The sequence below is a fragment of the Apiospora aurea genome (assembly GCF_038362705.1).
Source record: "Apiospora aurea strain CBS 24483 chromosome Unknown utg000010l_segment0_segment0, whole genome shotgun sequence".
NCBI classification, from domain to species: Eukaryota; Fungi; Ascomycota; class Sordariomycetes; order Amphisphaeriales; family Apiosporaceae; genus Apiospora; species Apiospora aurea.
This window is the reverse complement of record NW_027117397.1, coordinates 1645038-1667124: the sequence shown is the minus strand read 5'-3', so window position 1 is coordinate 1667124 and position 22087 is coordinate 1645038. Positions and strand designations below refer to the sequence as shown.

Below are 22087 nucleotides of genomic sequence, written 5' to 3'. Positions count from 1 at the left end.
CTGAGAGTGACCCTTTCCTCCTGTATAGATCCATGGGTACATGCACGCTCCTTATTCATTATCATGACCGCTCATATAAATATACCAATCAGTGACCGAAAAAGAGTTCCTCTGACCTCGTTGTCAGCGTCCTGTGTAGGGGCCGGTATTGTTGTGGCGATGCTGATAAGGTAGAGATCGGAGACACGATACCGCCTATTGACTCGCTTGTCGTCCCGAACGTCCCATTTCCATCGTAGGTGGAAAATTGATCGTAGTCGTCGTCTTGGGGAGTTGTCGGTGCATACCAGCCCTCGGGCGGTGGCGCACTCGCCATGGGCGATGCTGTACTTACCGTGGGATCGGCCGCGTTGAAAAGCAGCGCATCTGCCATGCTGAGGCGCTGCGGCTCCTCTTGGTCTCTCGATAAACGCGGTACGGGTTCGCGCGGGCCTTGGTACCACCACTGACTCTCGAAACCATTATCGACAGTCATCATGGCCGCCGAAAGTGACTCGAGCTCCATAGCTTTGGCAGTGTCCTCCACCCGTGAGCATCGAGAAGACATGTCGACTGGTGTAGGGTGATTTGCGTACTCTGGCTCGCCCTGGTCCTCATCAGGCCCGTGGGGGTCTACCGGCCAGGCGAAGGCAGACCAGGGCAGCCCATCCTCCCCGAGTCGATACCGACCCGGTGCTTCGGGTAAGGGTTTCCAGATGCGCGGCTCCTCCTGTGTCCGGTTCTGTCGGGGTTGTGACGTAGATGCTGCTGTCGCTGGTGGTGGAAATAATGATGCGCCGGTTGTAGCATCCCATGGACTGTCATTCAACGGCGGCGGCGCCGAGCTTCCCCGTTCATGTGATAGACCTCTCGATTCACTTCGTGACTCCCGCCGCCGATTTCGTTGTCCATCAGGCGTAGTCTCTTGTGATCGCTCTAACGAGTCTCTGTCCCATTGCATCCCAAGCCTTCTACCATCCTGCTGCGTCGCTGGCGTGTTGTCGTACGCAGATTGCTGTGTGTGGTGTTGTGGGTGGTGAGATGGTTGTGAATATTGAGGTTGTTGCTGGTGTTGTTGATAATGTTGGCGTGCCTGTTGGCGGTGCTCACCAATTTCCCGTTGCCATTGTTGCTGATGGTGTAGGGTAGATAGGTAGTTGGTGTTAGTGGGCGGCAGTTGGCGGGGAAAGGCACCACGATCGCGGGCGTCCCGCAGGTTGCGCGACGTATAAGTGACGGCGTGCGTCCTGGGAGTATGGCGTGGAGTCCACGAGACACCGAACTCGAGGTGGACGAATATCTGGGGTTTGGCCATATGGCTTCGCTCGCTCGATAAACTCCTTCCGGGACTCATTTCTTCGAGGATTGGATCTGTCTTGATCATAATGATCGGAGGGAAGAGGGAGAAGAAGAAGGGGGGAGGAGAAGGGGTTAGATGTAACCTAGTGGTCGCACTTGGAATAATGCAAGGGCTTAGTGTGTAGCGAATATGGGCCAAGTGGTTGCCGGCTAACGCTGTGCCTAGTGCTTAAGCTGCTCGCCACTAAAGGACGAAATTGTGTAGAGGAGGGGCCGGCGGAATGGAGAAGGTATCGATGTACACATGCAAAGTAAAGCAGGTATGATGGATGATGATGACACTCTCTCTCTCGCATACGGAAAGTACGGCGGGCTGAACATCCAATCAGCGGTGATACCGATCGGGGAACTGGGTAACAAAGAATAAGTAATAATTAAATTGAGGTAAAAATAAACAAAAATAAAAGTGCAAGCTGGTCTGAGGGCGGTCCTATACGCAGCGTAGGTAATCTTGGGATTCTCTGATGAGCGGGCGTGTTTAAGGCGAAACGCACATCGACGCACGCCCACTGGCTGCTGTGTTAGTTGGTGGTGGTGGTGGTAGTGCTGCTGCTGCTGCTGTCAATGCTGTTTAGTGTCGGTCCCAGCGTACGGTAATTATGTGGTGAGAGTAACACCAAAACAGCAAACACACCGCCGCTAACCTTGCTTCCTCTGGAGCCGCTGCGGCTTGGTTGGGTCTTTCGCTCCCACAGGCACAGCAGAGAAAGACGGTCTGCTCCGTATTTCCTCGTGTGTAAATATAGAAATGGAATCGATATCGGGGGTTTATTTGAAACTTATTTCGCCAAGGCTCCGGAGCCGTCACGCAAAGTTGCAAAGTACTTGAGGTAATGTTGTGGGGTTGGTAAGTTGGGTTCGGCAAGGACGTCCTGGTCCAGTCCAACAGAAGTATTGAAGGTGTATCTTGGTGAACTATTGGAGTAGGAATCTGCCTCGATGCGAGTGAGGGATGGGAAAGGGGAAAAGGGTTAGAACAAGCTGCTGAAGATATGATTTCCTTTCCTTTCCTTTCCTTTCCCTTCCCTTTCCTGCAGCAGATCACGCGTAATTGCCCCTGCGTTGGCCATGAGCAGCAAACAAAATGCCGGGTCGAGCTCCAAGACTGTTTTCCCGCATGCGCCTGCCCTTTGGAACTGGGTCCCCGAAACCGCCCAAACAATTGAGGTGTATCGAGGTAGGTGCATTGGGCCCAAACAAAGCGAGTTAGGCAATCGCAGATTCGTGGGTTGGCATGCAAGTTGCTCAACAGGGCTTGGTCGAGGTGTTTGGGTGTTGGGAGGATGCGATCCCTTGGAGGCTGAATGGCTTGGCTGTGCCTTCGACTGCTCTCTGCTCTCAAACGTGAGGGCGTGAATGCCATCTATCCCAATTTCAGTAATTCAACAAAACGCCGGGTCCATGCATATCATACTTTCTTATTACTGAGATGTCTGTTAATACAATTCGACTATCTGCTATGTGGCTCTGAATGATTCCGACGACGGCCGTTTTCTTCTTTTGCGTAAGGATTGCATCTATTCTTGACCAACTCCAGCTACGCATGCCTTGCTTCCTGTCAGAGACCCTTGTCTCCAGCACGTTTTTGGACTCGTACGTACAGTCAGTCCGTACTCGGTCACATGAAAGCAAATCGATGTAGGATGCCGGCCGAGAATGGATCAGTTGACGAGAGTGGAATGAGTAGCGCTCCTGGTTTACACGCCTAGAGGATCGTGATCTCTCCGGCTTACTTGGGCTTATTGGAACGATTTTGGGCTTCCAGAAGCTCAAAAGTGGAGTGTCGACTGATTTGACATGCCCAAAAATAGCAGCTTCGCTTCAGAAGGCCCCCCTGTCCGTTGAGACTAGCTTATATAGTGGCGGCACAAGCCACAAGAACCCCATCGCCCAAGCCCGAGAACCGTATGTTTGTGATGTTTACTACATCGCTTCCAACTGAGTGCATTATCACTAAAGATGTCAGCAGGCACCGGTTGTGGGCACCCGGCCGAGGCTTATTCGCAATTTGAAATGGAGATTGCCAAATCTGCTCGATGTTTCTTTTTTTTTCCTTTCTCCTGTCGTTCTTCAGTCGACTTTGTTTTTCGAAATGGGTGTTGACCGATTTCCCGCCAGAGCTGGATATGACAGGAAAGAGCCAACCCACTGTAATAAGAATGAGTCCCTTCGGTCCCGAGGATGGAGTCCAACTCCCCTTTCGCCCAACCTAGTCTCGCAAGCCCATGGGACAAGTCATTCACCCGCTCATCCTTCCACCTAAGCTCAATATTGACCTTGGAATAAAATTCTCCTAACGGCTTAGTACCCGTGCGCATGGCGTTTTGGCTTCGACACTTCCTCCACTTCGATTTCGCCGGGACTTGCTTGCAAGCCTCCAGCGTATCTTGACTCTTGAGGAGGAAACTCGGAAGATCGACGCCAACAACTTCGGGCCTCGGCGTACTTTGCTCTGGGGGTACCCAAGGTACAGCGCCGCAATACGACACTTGTTGGTTCCTTCAACATCGAGCTTCAATAGGTGGCTTCCTATGACCTTTACTTATGCCGGAGCCTATGACGAATTGTGGCCGTGTCGACCGCCGGAGATTCGTCCCACTGACAATCCCCGAAACTAAGGTCTACCTAAGTAATGTCCCGACTGGTCGGTTTACGTATTCTTACACCAAAGGCCATCCATGGGTCTCAACGACGTCGCCCAATGACATGTTGGCCATTTACGAACCCTAGGGACGTTCGAGGCCCCATGCCTTCTCCCCGTTCATTGCCCACCCCAGACACCACTTCCTGAATCCGGACATGACTTATAATTAGAGTCAGACCCATAGCCACTATGGACTGTCTCGAGAACGAGCCACATCTGGCTGGAAGTGCGATATCGTATTACCGAAACGGATGGATCTCACTACTTAGTATGATGGGTAAGTTTGTATCTATCCACCGTGTAGTGACAGGGTAGTTATGCTCACGTTCTGTCGAAATAGTGAGCGTTATCCAAAGATCTGGCTCGTGCTCGGTACTTGACAAGGAGGTCGTTATTTCGGCCTCCTACCACGTATCCCCTCGAATGTATTGATCCGGGTTACCATACGTCACAACCGTACAGAGAAGATGTGGTCAACCCAGTCGAATTTTCTACGGTCCCGGCATCCCCGTTGGCAATCTGTCCCATATTGCCGCAGTTGACTAATGACCGTGCCCGCCGTTCGAAGAGGATGATTTCGCCTGCCCTCTCTCGGCCACCGTCTCGTCTTCGTCCCAGAACCGCGTCTGCTTGTCCCTCCCCTTGACCATGCCATAAATGTCAAACGGATCAACGAGCGTGGCGAAGAAGTTGCGGTCCTGCTTATACCCCGGCCCCACGATCTCGGAGACGCCGTCCGCCCGGGACAGGTAGACCTTGGTGCTCTGCGGCAGCCAGCGGCGCGGGTGGCGCACATTCAACAACACGCTGTTGGCCAGCATGAGGCTCGCCTCGAAGACGTAGAAGAACCACTCGTACCGCACGATCGAGCTGATGCTCGAGGGGTCAAACTCAGGGGACCAGAAGTCCACGTTGGCGATGTCGAAGTACTCGACCACGCGGTAGATGGTCCGCGCCGTGATGATGGCGCTACTGATATAGAGGGTCGTCAGGGGGTTGGTGACCTTGGCGGAGCGGATGCCGTTGCGGCGGCACTTGAGGTGGAAGTAGCCGGCTAAGGTCACGAAGAGAATGACGATGGCGACCTGGATCAACAGCGCGGCTTGGAGGAGCGCTTTGCCCATGTCCCGCTGCGATTTCGACAGGGACTGGTTCGCCGTGTAGGCTGCGCCGTTACCGTTGAGCGCCTCGACCACCATGGATATGGCGGCAAAAGTCGTGAGGACGCGACCGGGGTGGATGGGCGCGTAGTAGGGGACGAAGTAGAGGATCCGCCCTAGGACGTAGTAGTTGCCCAGCTCATACAGCGGACTGGGTTGTCAGTGTTAGTTGGTGCTTTCCGTAACCATGAACGTGTAAGTCGACATACGGCGCAGCATATACCAAACATATACTGACGATGTATTTGATCAGGTCCGTGTAGTCGAACGCCCCGAGCTCGCGCACGATGAAGCCGGCGACGAAGAGAAAGCTGCAGATGACGTACAGGCCCGTCAGGCGCCAGCACTTGTACCGTCTATATAATACCCTCGTGTGTCAGCTGGACGCGCGGTCTCGGCTGGTATGGGTTGGGGGGTCCATATGCTCACATGGTTTGCCATAGATGGCAGCAGCCCGAAGCGAAGAAGGCGATGGCGAAGAATATGGGAGCCCCCTTATTCGGTGCGTAAAACCACACGGACCCGTCAACGTATTGGCCGTCTTCCATGACTGAGGGTCCACGTAGTGTTGGGGTAGGCTATATGGCAAGCAGGCGAGGCAGTCGTCGTTGTAGTGCAGTATCCGTTTTGAAGTTGCTTGGTCCGGTGGATGGTGATGGTCTCTCTCTCTCTCTCTACAAATGTCCCAATTAATTATGAATATCCAAGGAGATAGGTAAGCACCTCCTCCTCGATTGCGACGGCATGGCCTCTATTTATGTATGCGAATCGTAAGACGAGTCGCAAGAAGAATCACCCGCAGCAGCAGCAGCAGCAACGTCTCACAAGCCCAAGGCATTCGATTCTGGCTTGGGTGAGTCGGCGGCGGCCAGTTCAGCCTTATTCGGTAAACCCGCACTAACGATCCCGGTAAATACGACGGAAGCGAGACAAGCTCGCCATCCATCACGGTTGCTGGGGCTTGGCCCAAAGAAGCTTCATGCCCCGGCTTACAGTAGGACAGGCCTTTGACCCCATGGCTTTGTTGCTGACCCAATCACGATCATTGTGTCATGAAAGCAAAAAACTGGCTTGCACAGATTCCTCACTTGCGCCACCAGATTCTTAGGTGTCTGTCGACGGTGCGCCTCTCCGACTATGCAGATCCGTCAGCTGGCCCAACTGGCCGAGAGCTTTCGCTGCAGTCGCTGCTCCTTAAGCCATACGCTAAGAACGGGACGTTATCGTTGATTGGCTCGATGCGAACTAAGACATTTCAGCCCTTGCGTATTCCTCGCGTTTTCTTTGCGAGATCCCCACTCGCTAATCAGCCTGTCGTTCCCCGAGAGAGGGCTGAACGAGAGACGGCTTCTTCACTAGCGACATGTGGCAGTCTCGGCACCATTTCTCTGGGACCTGTCATTAGTGCCTGCATTCCAGCTAGCCAGCTAGTCAGATTATCATCGGCGCTCACTGGGTATTCATCTCAGGAATGCTGACATTCTTACATCATCGCGAATACCATTGGTCCGAGCCAGGTCGGGGAGACACCTGTATGCTTCGGGGCATATCACTGGGTGGCCCAACGACAGAAGTCGGCACAAAGGTTAGTATTTCATTTTCATGAATTCATTTCAATTCAGTGCGTCAAGCACTCTAACAAGCAAATAATATGACATGAGCAAACCCTCGCCTTATACCCCGTCTCGGGTAAAGCGAAGCCCATACCTTCTCTGGTATATCATATGAGTATCCATTCTCCGTCTCTCTTTACAGGAACATTACGCCGGCTGCGAAAGCACCAATGGCAGCCACATAGCCCCAAGCAGACGACGAGGTCCGCGACCCAAGAGCCGTCGACGGCTCAGCAGTCGTGCTGTTACCAGACTTGGCACCAGCCGCAACGGTTCCCGTGCCAGAACCGGAGCCGGATCCGGAGCTAGAGCCGGAACCCGAGCTGCCTGAACCCGAGCTACCTGAACCCGAGCTGCCCGAAGAGGAGCCCGAGCCTGAGGAGCCAGATCCGGAAGGACCGCCTGAAGAAGATCCACCGCCGGAAGATGAACCGCTACCGCCGGAAGATGAACCGCTACCGCCGGCAGATGAACCGCTACCACCGGAAGAAGAACCGCTGCCTCCAGACGACGAACCACTACCGCTGCCACTACCGCTATCGCTACCTCCAACGGTAGACGGGTCAACAGCAGCCCCGGCCTTGGTAACAGGCGACGCACTAGTCGACGCCAGCGCCGGCTGGCACGACGACGCCACCGTCGGCGGCACCCCGCCGTTGACGAGCTTGGCCTGGCCCTTGAAGTCGCAGGCCGCGGCCTTGGACTTGCCGGTGCCCTTGTAGTACGCGTCGAGCACGTGGGCGAGCTGCTGCTTCGAGTCGCACATGGCGAAGGCGCCGTACGTGCCCGTCTTGGCGTCGGCGGTGATGCCGGCGCAGGCTTTCGGGTCCAGACCGCAGACGGTGCCGAACAGGCTGCCCATGTCCTTGGCCTGCATGTTGTCCGCCACCACGCAACTCAGGCTGCTCACCATGCAGTCGCACGTGTTCTTGTCCGGGGTCGGCGGCAGCGCCTCGGCGGCCTCCCAGCTGCCCTTGGCGACGGGCGGGCACTGGCGCGCCTTCTCGGCCGGCTTGTAGGCGGCCATCTGCATCGTCTTGTTGGCGGCGACGTAGCCGAAGTCCTTGATCTGCTTGGCGAGGGGCGCAAAGTCCTTGCGGGGGTGGCCTTGCCGGCCTTGTCGACGTTCACGAGGCCGAAGTCGTTCTGCTCCTGGAAGTACTCGTAGACGATGCCGCCGCTCCAGACCTTGTTCATGAGGTTCGAGTAGAGCACCGAGGTCTCCTGCCACTGCCGGGCCTCGCCGCCGCCCGGGTTGTTGCAGCCGTACTCGGAGAAGAAGGCGGGAACGCTGTAGTCGCGGAAGGCTTGGGTGCGCTCCTCGTAGCCGCTCTCGCGGAAGGTGGACTGGCCGCACCACTCGTAGATGTTGTAGCCCCAGAAGTCGACGGCGGCCTTGGGGTCGGCGCCGCAGTTGAAGTAGGACGCCAGCTCGTCGCGCGTCTTGCTGTCGTCGTTGGTCGCGTAGCCGACGCCCAGCCAGCGGCCGATCTCCTTCTTGCCCGCGATGTAGGCCTTGGTGTCGCGGACGGCGGCCTTGACAAAGGCGGACGCCGCAGTGTTGGTGTTGTTATTGGTCACCTCGTTGCCGGCGAAGAAGCCCAGGGTGTTGTTGAAGGGGGACAGGGCGTCGATGACGCTCGTGTAGCGGGCCATGAGGGCCGTGTTCCACTGGGGGTTGTCACGCTCAATGGACATGCCCGGCTCGCTCAGGTCGGCGATGACGTAGATGCCGGCGTCGGCCAGCTGCGTCATGCACTCCTTGTGGTCCTTGGTCGGGTCGACGGCGTAGACGCGGATGGTGTTGGTGCCGAGCTGCTGCAGCATGGGCACGTCGCGGGCGCACGACTTGGGGTCGGCCAGCGGGTCGGTGAAGGTGGTCTGGCCGTCGGCCACGGAGCCGCCGACGCCGACGCCCTGCTGGTAGGCCACGCCGCGGATGTAGAACTGTGTGCCGTTGTTATAGAAGAAGTATTTGCCCTTGGCGAGACGTTAGCATTGTCTTGGGTTGCTTATGTATCTATTTATGGATGCTCGAAGACCCCCCCTCCCCGCCATCCCAAGCCGTTGTAGATCAACTCACCTTGGCGACAATCGGTTCCACGGCGGCGGCACCTGATGCAAAGGCGAGAGCAGCGATGCCTGCTCCCTTCATGAGTGATGACACCATGGTGTTGTGTTTTTTGGGTGTTATTAGGAGAAATCCGCACACGACGAATCGTTTGTTTAGAAGGGGTGTTGTTGAGAAGTAGAATCGGAAATGGTAGATGGACAATCGACAAGCGACGACGACGATCTGCCTCGGCCAAACCAAAAAATGAAGAAGAGTCTTTCCGTCTCGAACGAATGACTAGCAGTGAACCACTAACACCACAGATGAAGAATAAGGAACGTAAAGGGCGTTGCCAAGAAAGAAGTAACCACCAGGGAAGAGACGAATACACACCAAACAAACAATGACCAAGTAGAAAAGGCTACGAGCCGACGATGCTGGGCGTCGCTCAAGTTTTGTCCAACCCGAGGGGCCCAGAAACCGGCAGGAAGGAGGGAGATGGGCAGTGGCAGTGGCAGGCAGGTAGGACCCCAAGACCCCTACACGCATCACGCATCACGCATCACGCATCACGCATCACCCACTCACTGCCCACCGAACACCTCCTTCACCATTCACAGCCACCCCGTATCTTGCTTGGAGAACCTGATCATTGGGAACGGTAGGGGTGTATCCTGTTGATTGGAGTGGAGCGAGCACCTTCAGTTGGCTGCTGCATGGGCGGGATCGGGGCGGATGTGCCTGTCGATGAAACGCCCGATGTAGCGGATGGAACCCACCCCAAACACCCTGTCCCCGTAATTAATGAGTGGGACGCCGAACACCACCAAACCCGTCATTGATGGTCTTGCAGTAGGTATCTGAACCAACCCGACCTATCTGCCGTCCGGCACATACCCAATCTACATTGTTATTTGTGATGCGCAATGTCACGGTGCGCCATCAGATGGTGTTGGACTTCATCTAGTCGGCTACCTAGTTTGACTTACACGGCACGACCGCAGCAGCAGCTGGCAGGTTACGTACTACTTAAGGAACGGTAGGTAGTCAGTCTCGCACAAAGGACCACGTCAATGCGGACTTGCAATGCTCAACCAAACCAACGAAAAGGGACGGGACGGGTTGGGCAGACATTGGTGACCGGAGCAGTAACACTGAAATCTCAAGATATCGGATATTGTGTGCCGACTCACAGACGTTGCAGGTGGCCCGTCTTACACTGGACCCCAGGAATTGCCTGCTCGCAATGTCGGTATATCCAAGCAGCTAGATGAAGCCAAGTGCACAATCTACGTGACATGGCAGCCCTTACTGCGAAATACGTCCCAATGGTTCTTTTTTGGATTGACCAGCTATGAAGTCGACGGCTTAGATATCTTATGTGTATGAATCTGCCATCTTGCCGACAAATGACCGACCAGACTAGACAGACCTACCTCTACGCCCCCGCCTCCAAAGCCCGCATAAAAGCCGGGCTCTCGTAGCCCTCCACCACCTTCGCAACCGACGTCGCGCAAGCCTGCTGGTCCTCCTCGCTCTCTTCCCGCTGCTGCTGCTGCCCTTCCTGCCCCTCCTGCTCGCTGCCGCCGGAACCGCCGCCGGACCGGCGCAGGAAGGCGTGCAAGTACTTCTGCGCGACCCGGATCCACATGGCCTTCTCGGCCTTGCTGGCGCCCTGCCCCTGCCAGACCCAGACGTGCGCCCCGTCGTCGAGCAGGAACACGTCGTTGCTGTCGAGGTCCGACTTGCGCATGGGGCCCTGGTCCTTCTCGAGCGAGAGCTGCAGCTGGCCCGACGCGTCGGACAGGCGGTACAGGCGTCTAGGACGCATATTCCTCGGCTGCTGTCCTTGCTGCCCTTCTTGCTTCTGCTTCTGGCGCGCCGAGAAGATGGGCCGGGGCGCGTGGAACGTGATGTTCGGATCATCGTTGGGCCCGCCGTCCTCGGCGTCGCCGCCGAGCATGCTCACGATGGCGCGGTGGCGCGACTCGGTCTGCGCGACAACCTCGACGTCCATGTGCTTGGCCGTGGTCATGTCGTGCACGACCTGGGCGGCCTTCGCCTTCTCCATGGGCGAGCAGCGCGCGCCCTGCCACACCCAGATCTTGCCCTGCGCCTCGAGCACGAACACGTCGTCCTCGTCCAGGCTGCGCCAGCTCGGCGGCACCTCGTACACCATGACCGAGTCGGCGCGCGTCGCGTACGGGTGCTTGAAGACGCGCAGCAGCGTCGGCGGGGCCTCGGGTGCCTCGGCGTCGGGGTCGACGTGGTTGAAGCCCGAGGCGACGCCGCCGGAGACTGTGGTGGCGAGTCAGTATCTAGTAATAAATAAACAAAGCGGCGTGCATGCTTGGATGATTCCTCCAGCCCTTGTTGTAGACTGTGAGTCATCACCTCCGCCCATCCCCAGGTATATAGTCCCTGAGAGAGCTCGGGAATACTCTGCACGGAAACGAAAAGGCAAATAAACTCACGAATAGTGACGCGGGGGAACAGCGCCAGGAACTCCTCCGAAGGCTCCGCCTGCAACTCCCGATGCTGCGTCGCCGTGCCATGGAGGAACTCATCCAGCTCCACCGTCTTATACGCCGCCGTCCCGGCCTCATCCTGGGACGTATGGCTCCCCAACCAAAAGAACACATCATGTCCCAACTTCACCTGCTTCTTCTCCCCCTCTCCCTCCTCTCCCTCTCCCTCTCCCTCTCCATCCCCATCCCCATTCCCCTTCCCCTTAGTAGTCTCCCCGACCTTGTACGAGTGCAGCACGATGTAGCTGTCCCCCTCGTGGAACTGCCCGTACTTCCAGCGCGGCCACGCGACGACCTGGAAGTCCTCGATGCGCCACACGCGCAGCCCCGCCTCGACGCCGACCTTGCCCTCGTTCCAGGCCGGCTCCGTCGCCGCGCTCGCGTACTTGACCTTGTGGTCCAGGTCCGAGCCGACGAGCTCGACGTTGCTGTCGCGCCAGTCGTACTCCTTCGGGTGAACCAACCCCTCGTGCGGGGCCATTGTCGTCTGCTTGGCTTGTGGGCGTTTGTTGTACGGCCAGGGGGCTGATGGTTTCCGGTGCTGGCTTACTGATATAGCAACCAAGATAAGTAGATGCGATTTGAGTTATTTGTTAGATTAGTTGAACAGAAGAGAGAGAGAATATCTTCAAGAGACAAGTTATGGGAAACAAACAGGTTGTTCTAACCCAAGTTGAGTTGTCAAGTTTCCTTGGCCGCTCCCTGCCAAGAAAGGTACCCCGACTTTGGGAGGCGATGCCGATCAGTTGAGTTGAGGCTGAGTGGCCAGGTACGTGTCAGTCGCAAACCCCCCCCCCACTATAACGTATCCCCCTGGCCACGCCTGGCCCCCTAACCCGGGCGCATTGCACTGTAAAGTCACTGACAACACGCCAGCAGTGGCTTGCCAACTCATCCCCTCCAAGTCCCCATTTTCCCACCGTCACAGTGTTGAATACTCTCATACTCTCAGCAAACCCGTGACTTGTACACAGTAATCAATCGTTCCATCATCCATCGACTACGGACAGCCTCGTCGGACTTATCAGCTGGATAAAGTATGATTTCATGCGAGATTCTAGGCCCCCTCCCCCACGCCAAGAGTGAACCGGATCTTTGTTTGCGCAATGCATCCGCCACTATTTCCGAAAATGGACCCTTTTTGTAAAACCTTGAATTGCGAGTGGTATCTTAATGTGTACGTATACTTCGTCCCGGTATCCCCCAAACTCCCTGCGTCTTCCAAACCTTCCTTGGATGTTCTTTTGGAATCTCATGACCCAACAATGGGGGCATCCCACCTGCCTTCTTCACCCATTTCGAGCCCTTAAAAGCTCGAGGCTGTCGAGACCTAGGTAGCCAAGCTCCAGGGCATTTGCCAACTGAGCGCCGCCAATTGGTAAGCTCGACTCGACCACTATATATGTATGTACCCACGCCGTCGTGATGAAACAATGGTCTAAAGGCTGCAAAAAAAAAAAAAAAAAAAAAAAAAAAAAAACACTCAACACCGGCATCATAGCCACTCCCCCGCCGGGAAACCGACACGCTCCCATTGTCCCCCTCGAGCAGCAAACAAAAATAGACCGAAGACTCCGCGTAACATGCATGTTCCAAAGGTCCCTGTAGGTCTACCCGTGGGGGGCAGAGAGGTATCTCTCATGAATAGATCCGACCCATATTTGTCTAGTAGAACGCAGAAATATATCGTCAAAGCCCGGTCCGCCCCGGCCACCTTTGGTGGTTATAGATAGAAAATTTGGTCGTAGGTATCTCTTGGTGGTCAGGTATAAATTCATAATGCAAGGGAAATATGAAAAGGTGGGTCGGTAGGACAATGCCGCCTCACCCACTGCTCGCTTCTCGTTCCTCTCGAATCGAAGCCATCGGACCGCTTTCCGCCCCTCCTTCCAGGAGAGGTTGGCTCAGTGGCGGCTTGGACGGGCCCTTGGACGCCGTGGGTGTTGTCCCGGCACTGGTACCTGGCCCAGCGCTAGAACTGTGTGATCGTTGGGCGGTTGTCATCGAATCCGTCTCAGACGGGTGGTCGCTTATTTCGCCCGTCGAAACTTCTCGCTGAAGCGGCGAGGAATGCACTGGCGAGGTGGACTTTTTACTCGCGCCGTCATTGTTGCCGCCCCTTGACGAGTTCCGGGGCGAGACTCTGCCCGTCTGTACTCACCGAGTTAGCACGACTCGGTTCACCACTAGTCCCTCGTCTGCTTCGTAGTGGCGAACGTACCTGCTTAGCCCACCTAAGACCACAGCTGTTACAGAGATCTCTTTGACCACTGGGACCTCTCCGCCATTCGGGGTATTGCGGGTATGACAGTTCGCGCAGTCTCGTATCACATTCCCTACGCCCTTTCTACGCTTGCGCTTCTTCTTGTTGGATAACAGCCCGTGCAACTCCTCCGCTAGGATCCTGTTGACCTTTTCCATTTGGCGCAGTTCGTATTGCCAGCTGGTGCACCTTGTGGTTTTCAGTTCGTCAAATATGTTGTCGTCGGACGCAAGTGCCTTATCCTGAGAGCCGAGTGGAATGCCACCGCCGGCAGCGGATATAAGCCCATGATCTTCCGCCTCCTTGTTGACACCGCTGTTGCCACCCTTGGGGCTGTGTGCCGAGGTCAGCGTCGAGATATATCTCGGGTCGGAAGGCGGAATGTTATTCGCCTTGTTGATTTGCGACGCAGCCGGGGCAATCGACCTGGATGAAGACTTGAGTAGCTTCGTTTGGGCCAGAAGAAATGTGGGCTTCTGGCCTTCGGAGGCATCTCCAGGATACATGGTCGTCAGCGCTTGGAGTACTTGCCCACGGCGGTTCTGAACTTCATGCTTGCAAGTCACAATCCTGCCCCTTCTGGCCTTCTCGATTGCCCGGCCAAACTCGGGCCGGGATTCCTTGCGCATGAGATCTTGGATGCTGGTCCCTACGAGGTTCTCCGGTTGAAGATCCAACAACGAGCGTACATTCGACGATACAAACAAAAACATGCCCGAGGTCGAGATCTTTGTCCACAACTCGCTGTCGCCGATCCCGCCATTGGCCTCCAGATCCCGGCGCTGCAGAGCGAACACCGGTCTCTTACGACCAACCAGGATGATGCATTTCCGACCCTTGCCTGCCTCAACGAAGAGCGCGCCGTGGCTTTCGAACCAGGTATAGCCGCTTTCCTTTCTCCGGATGCGGAACACAATGTTCACCGTAGAGCCTGTAGCCGTGTCTTTGAGCTCACGGGTCACGGGGACGATGTCGGACGGGTGACAGATTGTGGAGATGGAACTGCCCACAAGTTCTGGCCCATCGTACTCCAGAACACGCTTACAAGACGGGGACACGTAGAGGAAAAGCCCCTTCAAAGATAGTACGTGCACCACATCATCGGCATTTTCCAGCAGCATTTTATCCCAGGACTGCCGGTGCCAGTCCGAGACCGCTCCCTTGGGGTTAAATTGTTGAAGCAGAGTAGACACGTCGTCAACACCCAATGTTTGGCCAGCCTCAGGCTCCCATTGGCTTGAAGCAGGCGGCGTCCAGATGTACTGGCCAATGTCATTGTGTTTGTAGTTGACCTTCATCGCACCTTGGCCTTGCGATGACGCAATGGCATCGGGACATTCGACCAAGTCGATCTGAAAGCCGATAATGTATCTTATCTCCGAGGTATCCCATGGGATCGGTATCATTGTCAACAAGTTCAGGAAAGGTTTTCCGCCTTTACGGTAGTTGATGAGGCTTTGTTGCACTTCCTTTCCCTCCGCAACCTTCTGTTTGAGATTGAACACCGCTCTGTTATCGACGAATTCTCGCTTTGTGCCAGCCTGCACTTTGCCATCTGGAGACTGCAGGAAGCGGCAGTTCTGGCCAATGATGTCGTGTCGGCTGTAGCCTGTCAGATTCTGGAAGTTGTCCGAGACGTAGACGATGGGGCAGTCGTTCATTGTCACGTCGCATACGACAAATGCGCAAGACATGTCGACAGCGCCGAGATTGACTTGAGGGTTCTTCCGCGTTGCCACCATCCACAGCGCTTTGAGCATATCGAACCCACTCTTGGAATATATCGCTTTCTGTTCCTTCGGGGCAATCAGAGGCACCGGTGGCATGCTGGGTTGCGTCTCCTCCTGGGGCATATCCAGGGTTGAATTCCCGCTGGGCGATTGACTGGCGCTCTCGATTGGCTGTATTTGCCCAGGAGGTTGCGAGTGCATCTGAGTCGGTGGCTGTGGAGACACATTCGGTTGGTAATTCGACATTGCAGTATCAACAGTAAGATTCGGTGGGGGTTGTGGTGCCTGGGTAGCAGCCACAAGCTGTTGCTGGCTGGTGTCCATCATGTTCGTGTCGCTGTTGTTCATCATCATGTTATTCCCGACCGCACTATGAGGAGTGTCCATTTGACCGTTCGGGCTAGTCATATCCATACTGAAGCTAGGTGTTACTGATCCCAGTGAGGACTGTGAGAATCCAGTTGGCATCCCCGATTGGAACATGTTCATGGCAGCAGGGTCGCCACCCATGTGTTCCATGTTCATGTTCGAAAAGGCAATCATGCTAGTCATCATGTCCGGTGAGATAGCCGAGAAGTCGTCCACCAGCAAGTTTGGCGGGGAAAAGCTGCCTGTGGTCCCCGGCATCGTCATGTTGTGATTCATATTCGGAAAGCCACCGCCCATCGAATCCGTCGAAGTCGTCGGCATGCCGCCGAGCTGATAATCTCGGTAGTCGTGGTTCGCGTAATCCATCATCGACACTCTGCGCGGGTCCGCTGGTTGGGGGAAACTGTTCCTATCGTATGGCGACTGAGGAAGGCTGCGTCGGCGTTGAAGCTCCTGGTTGTTGCTCTGGATGATATCATCAAGCGACTCCGCGCCCATCATGGCCGTATCCTGGTGGAGTGACATGGTATCCCGGGACATGTTAGGCATGTTCATGTGGCGCTGCAAACTGGGACTTACCCTAGCCCGCCTCTGGTTTCGTTGTTGCGCATGACGGCGTTGCAGCTCCTCCTGGGAGAGCCGGGTGCCAAAGAAGCTATCCATTTTGACAACATCTGTTGGGTATATGGGCGTCGAGTAGTTGGTGGAGCGCTCGTCCAGGTCTCCGTGATTGATGGTGAATTCAGTAGAAATAAATGCTTGTTGGGATAGAATTCAGTGATTATTCCCGGGATGCCGCCGACAGCCCGGGGAGATAGATCCGCGGTCGAGTTCGATGCGATCGTCAATGGTTTTGTCTCGTTAGCTAGTTTCTCAAGTCATGCATGTGGCGACTATGACAACGATGTCGGCATGTAAAATTTCCAGTTGGACGGTTCGAACACTGGAAAGCAAAAAGCCCGGTTGCACCAAGCAAACGGAGCGGCAGTACTTCAAAGACGAAGTAGAGAGGCACAAAGCATTGGTCTAGTCAGACGAGAATCGTTCCTGTCCAGGCTGGCAGTGCGCGACAAGAGATGTGGATTGGTGGGGTCGGTTGTGGTTGAAGCGAAATGGGTTATCGTGCAGCAACGGACGAGCCGGCGTGGTGTAGGGTTGTAGTATGACAGATTTGCAAGTCCCAGGCTGGTGTTGCGAGCCTGAAGACGCTGCTTGGATGGTAGTTGGGACAGACGGGTAGCTGCATGCGTGGCTTGCTGTCGCTGCTGGCTGCCAGGCCTATCCTGTCTGTCGGCCGCCTCGGTCGCCTGCGTGTTGTAGTGACGGACCCCCGGCTTTGGGGGTGTGGTAGGGTCGAGCTGGGAAAATGTGGGAGCGAGGGCCAGATAATCCGGTGGCAGCGTCGGTCGGGCCCGACCTGATGAAGGGATCCCGAAGAATGGATGGGAATGGAATTGTCTGTGTCGTGGCCAGGTTGCGGCGGACGGAAATGGATATGCGAGGTGGCAGACAGGATCAGGATTGAAGAAAGGCAGGTGACATCAAGTCAAAAGAGTCAGGACAGTCGAGGCTAAACCTGACTGGGGGGCCGCCGATCCGGGACCAAAGGGTGCTGGGCAGGCATCGCCAGGGAATAGGGAATATTTCGTTTTGGCCGACTTCTCCAGCAGGCTAGCGGGTTAGCTACTGTATGGAACACACAGATGGGGCCGTTCGTTTCTCTTCGCTGCACCCTGGGCATCTGCCTGGGCCACCCTGGGCTGTAGCTATGCTGCGTTAAGCATTAGCATCCATGGCGGGGCACACACACCATTTCATTTCCTACTTTTGGCAGGTATATTGGGCGTGAGCACGATCCTAGCCCGCCCAAGGAAAAAGGAGGCTTCGCTCTGGACGCCCCAGACGAAAGTATAAGGCATTTGTTTTGTCGCATACCTGATATCTGAAATGCCGGGTTTCTTTTGGGTGGCTGGCTACTCTATCTATCATATCCGGAATGAAGGCAATCATTGAACCTCAACTTGCCACTGATATGCCAGGGTAGGTTAAGTAGGAGGAACGAAAAAGAAAAGAAAAAGAAAAGAGCCAAGAGCGTCAATTGATTAGCCCACCTGTGCCCCACTAACTTGGAGCCCCCACCAACCAAACATGCACATGCTTGGGATATACCCAGCTACAGTAAGTAGGAAGAGATATTCTGTGAAGGTCCGGATGTTTCTACATGGAGTCGTTTCCTTCCAAACCCCTCAAGGCCATCTCACCAAAGGCACCGGGCTACCACAATATTGTTCGTATACGCAACCGGCGGTGAGCAGACGCAGCCGGTAGACTACGCTGGTAGAGGTTTTGCCTAGGGTTGGATGGGAAATGAGGAGGAAGGCATACATCGATGGTAAGCAGGCATGTTTCTGCAGGACGCAATGCAAAGTACAGACTTTCAATCTATCGGGTCTAGCCCCGACGGTCTACCGCTTGAAGAAGTGGAGGCTCGAGGGCACCGTTTCATACTTTTAGGTACTTGGGCAGCGGGCATAGGTCGATAGATGTTCCGTCCGTCCCCATGCATTGATTGATAGTTTGTACTTTATTTCTTGTGCTTGCAAATACCCAAGCTTCCCAGTGTCTTGAAGAGTTGAGACCCGGCCGTCGACGTCATAACTGGCCTAAGTGCTTCAGGTATGCTCGCTGGCCCTCGAATGAAACCAGCCATCCCGAAGCATCAACAGAGGTACGTGTAGCGGCCACTCTGACCAGCTGACAAGAACAGAAGCAAAATAAACAAAAGACAATCCATCCGACTCGTGGGCATGTACCGCACGCTTCCGATGCCTATCGTCTCCTCTTCCGAAACCCTAATGGGCGGAAATGATAATTGGAACTACGGCGAATAGCAACGATAAATGCAAGCCTAGGGTACGGTGGTAGTGGCAGTGGAAGAGAACCTCCGCGGGATGGCAATTGCCAAATTGCCCATCGAGGCTGCATGGGCAATTGCCAGCGCCGGGTATCGGCTTTCATCCTCCCCTGAACCCGAACCACTGGGCGCGCCTGCGTGCCCAGGTTGCCCAAGGTTTCCCCTAGCATTAGGCAATCCAGTCTTTCTCTCGCACATCCCGCAAAATCTCGCACACATGTCCGACCAGCCAACCAGCAGTGCAATCCATGCAAATGATGAGATGAGGGGGCGCGCCCTTTAACTGGACATGCTCTGCTAGTGAGTCGTGAACAAAACAACAGAGCGGTCCACGCCGCACACGCCGGGCAGAATAGTCAGTCGACCACTTTTCTCGTCCCGTGCCACTCGGGCCCATCTCCCCTGGATCGCAGGAACAATGAGGAATCGGTGATCGTAGCCTGCACGTTGTGCTTTTATAGTTGATGCCTGCACCGCAACTCCCCAGTGTTTCTCCTTCCCCCAAGTTAATCCCCACTTGACAGTTGTCAGCTCTCGTCACATCGTTTTTGATATTCCTCGACTAGCGCCCAACCCTTTCTCGAACCTCAATCCGAGCAATCCTCGACTTCCCGCTCACAAACCGCATTTGAGGAAACCTGGCGACTGTTCCCTGGGAGAGTAACAACACCCAGGGCTCATTGCCTGACACTGATGGCAGAGTTGGGGTATTCTGGGTTTAGTCGCCTCATTACCAATATACCTCTATCTCTCACGCAGATATGGAAATGCCATACATGACTGGAGACTACCTACTCCCTGGGAATATGTTAAAGAATGAACGGGTATGAAGGCATGCAGACTCTCTGGTCCAGCAAGCCCTCCCCCCTTCTCTCGCCCAAGATTTCTTCCCTACTCTTCTCACTCATAAGCATTAGCATTGTCACATCACGCACGATTCTTGAGGATGAATTTGCTGCCGTCGTCTTCGTCGTAGTTTTCTCCAACATCTAAGGAGCGGCTCCACGCGCTACCTATTTATATATATCTATCATTTGATAGTATACATGCGATCGTGGGATCAGAGGTGCGATATGTGCCTCTTGACTGGCCTCTATGACCTCCATGCACTCCTTTTGAAAATCCTGCCTCACCTTGCGCGGTGTTATGCTTGAAAATGAAACGACTTGAAGGACAGCTATATAAATACCAATGTATGCATATCAACATTTGGATTCCGAGTCCCTATATGTTGACACTGAACAAGGAACATGCTTGCATACCTGGTACACGGCTTTACGAGCCGCTGTGATTCTTTTCTACTGACAGCATCTCCCCTCAGGGATTGTCCACGCGCGTGAAGCGGGGGAGAAAGTGCCAGCTATATGCGTGTACAGAACGGCATGGAGGGTACAACGCTGGCCAGCTTGATCACGAGAGTCCGCTCCTCCAAACCGGTTCCTGTCGAGTGTGGCTGAGCAGTATTGATAAGCCTTGAGGGTGAAGTGGCAGCGACAATACCACTTTTGGTGAACTGACTTATAACACATGGCCCATGGCTTGAAAGGACCTCACTCACATGGCATGGCTTGGTGGGGGAAAAAATGGTTTTCACACATGGAGTCAACATATTGAAGACACATGAGACGTACACACTACAAGATACGCAAGGCAATGCATGTTGACAAGAATGTATTCTTCATTCAATAGGTATAGGTTTGTCAAATAACATCCCTCCTCCGAAGGTGTCATGCCTGTCCCCGGTCAGAGTGGCATCATGTGAAGGCCATCCACTGACCAGGTGAAGAGGAACCTCCTCCAACCAGGATCGGAAGGGGATGACTGAACCCCATTGATCTGTAGGTGTTTACCCATGATACGAGATAGGGATATCATAGTCGGGTCTGCTGAACCCTCGCAGGATGCACGCCAGCCACCACACGTGCGCTGCCTGCCTGTTCGTTCGTCTTGTGTAAAATCATATGGTGGTATATATTTGAAGAAGCAACCCCCCCCAGAACGCCATTTCCCGCCATGCTTATGGGTATGTTGATGAGACGCAACGCCATACGTCTTTGCATCGCTGTTGTGAGCACATGGCAACAAGTAAATTGGAAGATTTTGAAGACGTCAGGAAGGAGAAAGACGATGGTGAAAACGGAGATAGGTTTTAACAATAAAAAACAGAGCCTGGAGCAGGTTAGCTTGATACGTTTGAGCAATGGGATAGATAGGGTGGCTGTTGCTGCTTACCTGCTCCTTCTTTCAAGTCTATTAAAGGCACCGATAGTGCAATGGAACAACGTTCTTCTACCGGCCTCTTTCTGTCTCTCGCAGTGATTTACGTCGAGGACGAGAATGAAGATCGTTTAGACCCTCTTAGACGTCGGTCTACACTGTCGACCAACAGAACGCCAACTGCCTCTCTTTCCGTTCTTCGTCTTTTTGCTTTCCTTCATCTCGGTACATGCCATCTAATGCGTGATCATGTAGTACATCCAACCTCCAACGCCACCAAAGCACGTTAAGACTGGATGATGGTACGTTAGTGTCGATAGGGACTTGTCGTCGTGAAGGAGTATGTAAAATAGTCAAGACTTACGAACTAGGAAAGCCTCTATCGCCCGGTGATCTACCTCCCTCTTTGCGAACATGTGGCCGACCTCCAAGCCGCGAGCGACGAGTTCTGGGGTAATGACGGGCATGATGATGGAGTTGATACGTCGTTGTTCCGGGGGTCCGGAGCGAGAGGTTGGTGATTGTATGTAAGACTGGTATGAATGAAGGCGAGTACGCGATAGGTAGGAAATCACACGGCTGGGTCTTGGTCGACTGCGGTAATACGAATGCTGCTGATGGTCTTTCTTTCCCGGTCTAGCCTTCTTGATGTTGTTGAATGAACGGTATCAGAGCATCAAGCCCTTGTGGTTACTGACGAGTAGGTAATAAATGAAGTTCGCCCGGCGAAAAGGGTAAAAAAAAAAAAAAAAAGTATGTACAGATTATTAGAGAATGGGAAATGCCTGGGCGGATCGCTGGGCTGCTGCTGAGAGGACGGTAACAAGACAGAGAGAACAGGAATAATAAGGATTGAGCAGAGCCGCATCTATATTACATTGCCTTGCCCTGTCTGGCTCTGCTCCCGCCCATCCATCCTCTAACCGTTACCTTATTTCTCACGCCATCCACCACCTATCTTGATTCACCTTACCCACACCTGGCGCCGCGTGCAATTGCCCATGTTGAAGACCGGTCGTGTTACAAGGGCGGGCCCCCATTGATTGCCCTTCTCGGGCAAAGCAGGCCCTCTATCAAGCGCTCGCGGGGCCAGGGTGTTGCCTGGAAGGGGGAGGGCTTGGTGGTTCTTGGTGTTGCTTGGAAGGCTTGGGTAATTCCCAGTGGCATGTGTTGCCTTGTCATTTTCTCCCCTCTAGGCAGGGCAGGTTACCATCCATTTGGGTGTCCCTCCCTCAGGCCCGTGGGCTATCAGGCCATT

The 22087-nt window shown here is 54.6% G+C and overlaps 5 protein-coding genes across 5 annotated transcripts; all 5 read right to left on the bottom strand.

Annotated features, from left to right (window-relative positions):
• Window positions 1-88: 88 nt before the first annotated feature.
• Window positions 89-1363, bottom strand: PG986_014557 (uncharacterized protein; the record flags this gene model as incomplete). Its single annotated transcript, XM_066850779.1, has 1 exon — window positions 89-1363. One exon carries the CDS (start codon window positions 1361-1363, stop codon window positions 89-91), a length of 1275 nt encoding a protein of 424 aa, XP_066693017.1.
• A 3161-nt stretch (window positions 1364-4524) lies between these two features.
• PG986_014556 (uncharacterized protein) lies at window positions 4525-5690 on the bottom strand (the record flags this gene model as incomplete). Its single annotated transcript, XM_066850778.1, has 3 exons — window positions 4525-5293; window positions 5352-5498; window positions 5572-5690. The coding sequence occupies 3 exons, from the start codon at window positions 5688-5690 to the stop codon at window positions 4525-4527; spliced, it is 1035 nt and encodes a 344-aa protein (XP_066693016.1).
• A 1201-nt stretch (window positions 5691-6891) lies between these two features.
• On the bottom strand, window positions 6892-8925 carry PG986_014555 (carbohydrate-binding module family 43 protein; the record flags this gene model as incomplete). Its single annotated transcript, XM_066850777.1, has 3 exons — window positions 6892-7824; window positions 7887-8735; window positions 8839-8925. The coding sequence occupies 3 exons, from the start codon at window positions 8923-8925 to the stop codon at window positions 6892-6894; spliced, it is 1869 nt and encodes a 622-aa protein (XP_066693015.1).
• Window positions 8926-10246: 1321 nt separating this feature from the next.
• On the bottom strand, window positions 10247-11817 carry PG986_014554 (uncharacterized protein; the record flags this gene model as incomplete). Its single annotated transcript, XM_066850776.1, has 2 exons — window positions 10247-11106; window positions 11283-11817. 2 exons carry the CDS (start codon window positions 11815-11817, stop codon window positions 10247-10249), a joined length of 1395 nt encoding a protein of 464 aa, XP_066693014.1.
• A 1343-nt stretch (window positions 11818-13160) lies between these two features.
• Window positions 13161-16361, bottom strand: PG986_014553 (uncharacterized protein; the record flags this gene model as incomplete). Its single annotated transcript, XM_066850775.1, has 2 exons — window positions 13161-13487; window positions 13590-16361. The coding sequence occupies 2 exons, from the start codon at window positions 16359-16361 to the stop codon at window positions 13161-13163; spliced, it is 3099 nt and encodes a 1032-aa protein (XP_066693013.1).
• Window positions 16362-22087: the final 5726 nt, after the last annotated feature.